Source organism: Peromyscus eremicus, chromosome 5 (genome assembly GCF_949786415.1).
Source record: "Peromyscus eremicus chromosome 5, PerEre_H2_v1, whole genome shotgun sequence".
In the NCBI taxonomy this organism is placed as follows: domain Eukaryota; kingdom Metazoa; phylum Chordata; class Mammalia; order Rodentia; family Cricetidae; genus Peromyscus; species Peromyscus eremicus.
Window position 1 is genome coordinate 8,625,037 of NC_081420.1, and position 8,644 is coordinate 8,633,680.

The 8,644-nt window shown below is 55.5% G+C and overlaps 1 protein-coding gene across 1 annotated transcript; it reads right to left on the bottom strand.

The window, feature by feature from the left end:
* Positions 1–37: 37 nt before the first annotated feature.
* On the bottom strand, positions 38–2,756 carry Prr7 (proline rich 7, synaptic). Its single transcript, XM_059262259.1, has 2 exons — positions 680–2,756; positions 38–540 (listed from the first exon to the last, which is right to left on the bottom strand). The coding sequence occupies exons 1-2, from the start codon at positions 1,089–1,091 to the stop codon at positions 143–145; spliced, it is 810 nt and encodes a 269-aa protein (XP_059118242.1). The 5' UTR covers positions 1,092–2,756; the 3' UTR covers positions 38–142.
* Positions 2,757–8,644: the final 5,888 nt, after the last annotated feature.

Here is an 8,644-nt window from a genome sequence, read left to right on the forward strand (position 1 = left end):
TTTATTATCCTCAAAATGTAACAAACGGGGTAAGAAATCCCACCCTCCCCCCACCCCTCCCTGCAGTCCAAGGGAAGCGTTTAAAAAGCCCCGCAGTCAGGCTAGGAGTTCGCCCGTGGGGCCCGGGACGCCGGGCGCCCCTTTATACGGCTGTAGTCCTCCCGAACAAGGGGATGGAGACGGGCAGGCGCCAAGCTCCGTGCTCCAGGGGCTCCCGGCTGCTGAGCTCTGAGTCGGTCCAGCTGGGGAAGACCCGGCGGCTGCGATCAGCCTGCAGACAGAGGGCAGGGCAGGGGGCGGCGGGCCGCGGGGCGCTGGGAAGATGCAGCGCCGAAGTATAGCCCCGGTCCAGGAAGAGAGGCTTGTAACTCGGAGGCGGCTGCTCCTGCTTCTCCGCGCTGTCGCGGCGGCTCAGAAAGGGCGTGACGATCTTGCGGTAGAGGCCGCGAGTGTCCGTGAGCACCTCGCTGTAGGGCGGCGGCGGCTCGGCCATCAGCACCGCCTCCTCGTAGCACGGCGGCTTAGACATGTCCGATTCCGCTGCGGAACGGGAAGCGGGCTGTGAGGATGAAGCCGCCGGCCCAGCCTCCCGCAGAAGCCTCGCCCAGCCACCACCACCCCAGCCCGCTTCTCCCGGTGCATCGGCAGGGAGCGCTCGCCTGCCTAAGCGCGGCCTTACCTTGGCGCGGGTAGCTCCAGGGCCGAGGCGGCACGGAGAGGTGCGGTGGCGGTGGGTGCGGCAGTGCGTGATGGTGTGGGTGCGGGTGCGCGTGCGGCTGCGCGGGCCCGTGGTGCAGTAGCGGGTGCACGTGCACGTGCGAGTGCGCGTGCACAGGCGCCTCCAGACGGCTGCGGTGTGGTGGTGGCGGCGGCGCCAGGCCCGGAGGACTTCCAGCTAGGCTGCCCTCAAGCTCGAGGGGCTCCAGCTCCAGGGCACGCAGGTTCTGCTCCCTCAGTCGCTCCTCCTGGCGCCGTTTGAGGCGGCGGCGCAGGAAGCTGCAGAAGCAGCAGAGCAGGACGATGAGACCCCAGATGAGCCAGAAGCCGGCGAAGCACGTGAGGAACGTGTAGGTGCCCTGGGACATCACCATGGCTGCGGCGCAAGAGGCAGGTCCTCGGCAGCTTTACTGGACGCTGGGTTCCTCGGCGTGGCCCCGGGGCCGCGCCACGCTCCCAGGTGCCGCCAGCGTCACTTGGGGACCTGCGGCCGGGGGCTGCCTGCGGCGGGGCTCAATGGGCGCGCATGCCGGCGGAGGGCAACTTTGGTTCCCGCTCCTTTCCATGGCGCCGGCCGGCGCGGGCCTGCTTCACCCGGGGCCGCGAGCGACCTGTGGGGCAGACACAGGGCTCAGCGAGGCTCGCCGGGATCCTGGGTGACTCCCGGACTGCACCCGCGTCCCGCGCAGGGCCGGGGATGCCTCCTCGGTGGGAACCCCCGCACTCCCCGGGGGCCGGGTGACGTCACCGAGGGATGACGTCACGCCCGAGGTTCCCCTGATAGGGTTTCCCCGAATCGAGACCCGGCCACCGCGTGCCGACACGACCCAAGACCGGCCAGCAGGGGGCGCGCGGAGTCCGCCCGCAACCCCAGCCAGGGTCCAGCTTCGAGGTGGTTTCCGAGGCTGTGAACACTAGGGCACTAGGGTAGTCTCGGCGCGGTTATTTGGGGTGGAGAAAAGGACAGTCCACCAACTGGAGGTCCACTAGCAGCTCGCCTGGCACCCAGCTTCTGCCCTTCACTGCTTCCAAATATTAGCCACGCCTGTAAGAGACTGGCGAGCGGCTGCCACTGCATGCCACCGGCCCGGCTTTGTCTGCTCCCGATGCGGTGTGCTGGGCGTGGGCCAGGCGCTCTTTCCTTCCTCTAGGCGCCTCTGCCAGCCGGATTCCAGCCCCAACTTGACTTCCCTCACCACCTACTCATGCGCAAACCCCACGTGGCTACATCTTTCTTACTTCCAGCCCTTCCACCAATTCCTTTCCCTCTTTGCAGAGGGGTGGAAAATTAGATGAGATTTATCTTTCGGATCCACCTCCTATTGCAGCAGGGGGCTGAGGACATCTCTGCATCGGGAGAGAATTCAGGAGCCCCGACTGCTTAGTTAAGGCCAGCAAGCAACCGACGGGTCACCATCCCCAGGGCCCTTTTCCAATGCCTTCTACCAGGAGCGGGTAACGAATTATTTCTAACTCACAGCTGAGAACTGGAAGAGCAGTTAACTGCACAGATGGCAGTGCTAATTTGAACCTAGGCCTAGCAGCAAAGCCCTGGCCTGAGCTCGTGGGAAGTATGGTTTTCCAGGAGCTCTAAGGAACTGCTTGCCCTTGGCACACCAACCTTCACTCAGCTTTGGTGCCCACAATCAGCTTAAGACCCAGGCTGAAAGGATGCCAGGCCTTGGCCACCCCATCTTCCCCAGATGGCTTCTGTCTGACTCTGGCTGCCTTCAGCCATGTGTCACTCGGTGCCCATGCCAGTCCTATCCTCCTGGGCCTGCGTTCCAGAGCAGACAAGGGTACGAACAATAGCTCTGCCCGCCCCCTCGACAACCCCACCATGAGGCTGCCATGGTGACGCAGCCCAGATAAAAACACGATGCTGCCAGTCACCGGCAGTTAATTAAATCCGTTGTTCTCCTTTCCTTGAGCCCTCAGGAACAGGAATGTTCTGAGGAAACAGACACTAGCTGGAGGTTTCAGCCAAAAGGGCAAAAACAGTCCCGGGTCAGAAAAGGTATTTCCGTGGTTGGAGGTAATGGTGGTTGCTAAATTAGAAGTCTTTGTCAAGAGCCTGGGGGGTGGGGTGGGGGGGGAGGGGACTGCAACTACGAAGACAGCTTGAGCCCAAAAGACTGGCCACCATGGACAACATGGCATCATGGTTCTGAGCATACAAATAAAAGGAAGCTTTAAAATGTCTGTCAAGGTCGTCAGAACTTGTCCTCTCTTTCCATCTACATTTTTGTTTTTGTTTTTAGATAGGTGTCACTATACAGTACAAGCTAGCCCCAAGCTCAAGAGCAATCCACCTGCCTCTGCCTCCCCATTGCTGGGACTAAAGGCATGCACCACATCTGGTTCCATGCAGAATATTAACATCACCTTGTCACCTCTGGCCACACCAGCATTTGATAGATGAAGTGACAAGCTTAGAAGAAACTTGTTTCGTCCCACACAGCTAATAAGTAGGAGGTGTTTAGTCTGTGTCTGAGACAGTCGCTGTCCACTTTCCATGTGGTGAGCTGTGAAAGAAAACTCCAGTGTTGGTTAGCGCTCACTGCATGAGAACTTGGTAGTTAGGTTAACTAGTAGCCAGAATGTGTGTTCCTGTTCCTTCCTGTCAAGGCCTTGGACCACCTGTTATGGTGTAGCTCAGGGGAAGTACTACAAGATGGAGAGAGATTGGCAGCTCACAGCTCAACAGGAAACAAAGCACAGAAACTATGCCCTGAGGGTATCTAGCAGCCTGGGCATTAGGCCAGACTCAAAAGACATCTGTATGCTGCTGTCACCAAGTCATCTGCAAGGACCAAGAACCATCATTCACTGCACTGTGTGCCAGCTAGGGGTCAGAGAAATCTCTTCCTTGAGAACACACCACTGAGCCAGCCTCTGATAATAGTCTGGCTCTAGTGTCCAACTAATGCTAAACACACTCTTGCTGGGGCTACAGAGGGCCAGTCACACTGAAGTCTCCCTCCTGCATATTATCTAATCCACAACAGTTGTTCAGCATCAAGAGGGTCATTCAGATCTTTTGAACTGTTCTATTGAACAGGCCAAACTTTCCAAAGCCCCCTGCCCCAAGGCTCTTCCCTGCCTCTGGGCATGCTTTGGCCCTTGCTGAGGGAACCTGCAGACTCAGAGTCTTACTGTTGATAGCAAACACTGTTGATTAGCACACATCTGCCACTTGCCCACCTCCCCTGTTGGGAACCATGCCCTCCAGATGGACTCATTTTCTGTATTCCTCTTTCTCTCTATTCTTGCAGATTACTAAACATTGCTCAGGACTCCATCTTGGTTTGTATAGCATTCTGGGCATATGGCTTTGCTGGGTTTTCTTAGACCATCCTGGGATTACACCCAGGGACGAAAGCAAGACCCCCAGGTGTTTCCTACCCACCTTGCTGCCTGCTTCCACATGGATCACCATGGGAAGGATTGAGTTAGCCTCTGCAAAGGGCAGAATTGTTTTTTTCTGGGCGGAGGGTGAATGTTTTGGACTGGTACCTCTGAAACGTGTACAATGTCTGGAATACACGGACGGGGGCTTGTCCAGACCCAGAAGGCTAGTCCCACCATCACTTGATTCAGGAGGTCTGGGTGGGTCCACGTTTCCTAGTCTGTCTCACTAAGTAGCCCAGGGCGGCCTGAAACTCATGACAATCCATTTGCTTCCACTTCCTAAAAGTGGGATTACAGGCAAAAGCCACCACACCTGGCTTCAGAGTTCAAATTTCTAACAATTTCCCAGATGGGAAGCCAGAGAGACTCTGTGACCTAGATCATGGCCTCCAGAATGAGTTCCTGCCAGGGCCCCTTGGCCTCCTCCACCATTTCCCGGACAAGTCTACCCTGAGCCACTTCACCTCCCTGGATGAGGATGAAGCCCAGGATGAGGACTCTGGAATGCTACAGAGTATTACTGAAGGCTTGATCAACTGGCACACAGGAGCTAAGAGCCACTTGTTGAAGTGACTGAGGTGTCTAGGTACCTGTTTGATATTTTAGCTGTAGGAGAGGGGAACACTTCAGGAGCTGGGTCAGCTTATGGTTCATTCCTGGGAAATATTACTGGAGAAGCCATTGCCCAGCTCTTAGCCCTCGTGTTTTTTTGTTTTTGTTTTTTTTTTCAAGATAGGATCTCACTATTTAGCTCCAGCTATCCTGGACCTCCCAATGTAGACCAGGCTGGCCTCAAACTCAAAGAGTCTGCCTGCCTCTGCCTCCCTAGTACTGGGATTGAAGGTGTGCACCACTACACCTGGCCCTTGGAGGGGGTTACAACCAAATCAAAACTCTGGTCATCTATGAATAAAAGGAGAGAATGACATGGAGGCATGGAGTGGAGAGAAGTCCAAGTCATAGGGACTCTGAGTGACAAGATGAATCCCTGGCATAAGCCCAAGAAGAAGAGACCAGGACAGGAGACAGGGTGGCAGTGTAGCGTGGTCCTGAAGGGGATGGATGGATGGAGGACAGCAGCTGTCATCCTATCCTTGCTGGTGTCACTAGCCTCTATAGCCGTGATCTCAGCAATACTCTAGAGGCAGATGGAGCCCATGGACTTATTGATTGGAAAGCCTTGAAGACTACGAAGGCCAGTCCTGGCAGGAAAGGAATATTGGAGGACACAGATGACATTTCTACACCTCCTTCTTACACCAACCCGGATGTACTGAGGCCAGAGAGAGAGCAGCTCCCATAGTCAGACTGGCATGGAGCTGGCCATAACTTCACTTCCAGTAGGGCTCAGAATTGGCTGGGACCCTAGCCTTTAGGGTCCCGACCTAGGTCTGTGACCCGACTAAGGCACAAAGAAACCGCAACAGGACATGGAGCCCCAGGGGATTTGCGGACACAAAGGATGTCTTTATGTGCTCCTTTCTCCAGTCTGGCCCTGTCAAGGGCAGTGTGAGAAGGATGGGGCAGAACACCGAAAGCCCATACTCAGCCAGATCTCTGTGAGTTCAAGGCCAGCCGGGTCTACAGAGTGAGATCCAGGACAGTCAGAACTATATAGAACTCTTGTCTAGAAAAATCAAAACAAAACCAACCTACCAAACAGAAAAGCCCATACTCATGAAAACCTTATTCCTAGGGTTCCCTGTGTTTCTATCCCTCATTCAGCATGGACATAATTTGTTCTTGCAAGGGAGGAAGCCACATGACATGGAAAGCTAATGCTCATGTCTCATAAGGAGCAGCCTGTTGTCACAGATCAAGCACTAAAAGGAGGCATGAATTCAAATCCTGTTTCTGCCCTAGCTGAACCATGTGATCACATCCTAGCCCCATAACTAAGGTGGCTTCTTTACATGTACAACAGGGATGATAAGACCTGCCTTCAGGGCTGGAGAGATGGCTCAGCAGTTAAGAGCACTTGCTCTGGCAGAGGACCTGGGTTAAGTTCCCAGCACCCACACAGTGGTTCACAATGATCTAAAACTCCAGTTCCAGGAGATACAACACCCTCTTCTGACCTCCACAGGCACCAAGCACACACATGGTACACAGAAATACATATAGGCAAAACTCACACATAAAGTGAATAAATAAAAAAAAAAAGACTTGTCTAATAAGGCCTAAGGTGGGCGGGGGTGGGGGGGCACAACTTGATGTAAAATCACTTTAAGCCCAATGTACACATGGGCATGTGGTCAACTGGAGGCCAGCACCCGGCATCGTGGAGGTGGTCCAGCAGAAATCACTCCCATTTTACCATGGACTGCGTGTAGTCTAGAGTTAAGACTTTCAACTTTAACACAACTCATGGATGTGTTTTGTTGGCCAATGACGAACATTTTTTTTTTTTCAGTATTCATTTCGTTCCCAACATTTGCATTAAGGCCAGTTTTTATGCTTGGTCCAAAAAAACTGGATGATCTAGATACACAAAGTCCACATATTGTATGGTGGCATTAATTGATGAGCAGGTACCTGGCTACATCACTCATCCCATTGTCCCGGTGACCCCTGGAGGCATTTGGGTTTCCTGCCTCTGAGCTTGACTGGCTTACACAGGACCCAGCACTGAGGCCTGTGTTTGCCAGATTTTCTCCTAATCAGAACTACAAGCTGTGAAAGCCAGAGAGCTTATGCACTTAGAGACTAGGGGCTGGGGTTTCCCAGGGGGCTACGGCAGCCAGACTGAGCTTGGGCTCAGCTAGAGAGAAAATGGAGGAGGAAGAGAGGAAGGCAGCCTATCAATAGCACACTCTATACTGAATGGAGGGGAAAGAAGCTGGTTGATTCAGTCGGCACAAAGGTGCACCAAGGCTTGAAACAGAACTTCCTCGCTGGAGGAACATAAAGGAAGGCTGAGAATGTTCCTCTAGCAAGCTCTAGGATCCTTTCCTGCCTGGATCACATGGCTAAGAGGGGCTGTGTCAGCAGAGGAACCTGCAATAGAAACCCAGCTCTGGGGCTTACTGGTTGTTTGACCTTGGACAAGTCTCTTCACCTCCTGAGCCCTGAGACTTCATCTCTAAAACAGGGATAATAAACTTACCTTGCACAAGTGCCCAAAGGATTAGGGATTATGAATGTAGAGCACTCAGATTGCACACAGAGTGGGCAAAAAATGAAAGCAACCTGTGACTAATTCCCCAGGTCCCTGCCTTCGGGAGGCTCAAGCCTGACTTCCCAGGTAGCACCCATTTAAGGGCATCTTATGCCAAGGCCTCAAATGCCCCAGATCCTAGGCACCAGATAGTTCACTGGATAGTAAAAGAAACGTAGGGTGGCTGTGGTCTCAAGGGCGCTGTATCTGAAGCCTGTGGTCAGGGCTGGCATCTGCTGAGTCAGGCCCTACTGGCAAGGGGGCCATTTCTCTCTCCTGCTGAAAGGAGGTTGGGAGGGAAGCCAGAGGTCATTTCCTCTGACTCAGCAGCCATTCGAGGGGCTCCCTTGGGCAGGGCACCTCCATGTGGCACTGCCTCTTTGCAGGCCAGCCTCCATGCCACACCACAGTCAAGGCATTGTGCACAGACAAGAAAGGGGCACTGTGGTCCAGACAATGAGCTGGGTCGCTCCCTTCTGGCCTGAGACTCAGCTTCCCCGGGTCAGCAATGTCCTTTGCTCTGCTTCTATCCCTCCCTGGAGAATGGTGGCCAGGAACATGAAGTGGAGGCCCATTGCAGGCCCATGATTTGGCGCATACCCTAGCCATGAGGGGAGATGCTGGCTAGCTTATTTTCTCTTCCCTAGTAAGAAAAATCACCTCTAAAGAATGCAATTGTGGGCCAGGCCATGTCGCAAGAGACTACTCTAGAGGTAGTACTAACAATGGTAGTCACCCGGCAAAGACCCCAGACCCAACCTCCAGGCCTCCTCCTCCCTGGGCAGGCCCAGGGTCTGGGCCGCCTCCACGTTTGCAGCCACCCTGGGAGTCCTGTTGCGACGACTGCAGCCACGTGGGAGCCGGCTCGTGCCCACAGAACCGCTCGCCATCACCCCCACCCTCGACGTGCTCAGGCAGGCACACCCAGACCGGCCAGAGGAGCGATGCTCTCTCCACAGTGCACCCCCTTCGCTACCCCCCCCCCGCGCGCCCCCGGCCGTGGTGGGGGAGGGGGCGTCGCCACCCCGCAGTCGCGTTGCTGGGGAGCGCAACCCCGTTGCTGTGGCAACGGTTTCCAAGCGAACTGGTGGCGGCTCGCGCCCGGCTCGGGCTCCCTAGCTCACTGGCGCTCTCCTTCCCCTCCTTCCTTCCCTCCGGTGTGGGCTGGGGGAGGGGCTGCCCGCCGTCTCGGTCGGGGTCCGGGTGGCGAGACCAGGATAAGGCTCTGAGCCACCCGCAGGGAGGGTCATCAGCTTGAAGACCATCTTTTGCCCGCGCCCTGTTCCCGCCCGGCCCGCAGCCGTCGCGGTACTCACGGGCCCAGGCATCCTCTTCGAACTCGTCTTCCTGCCTCGGGGC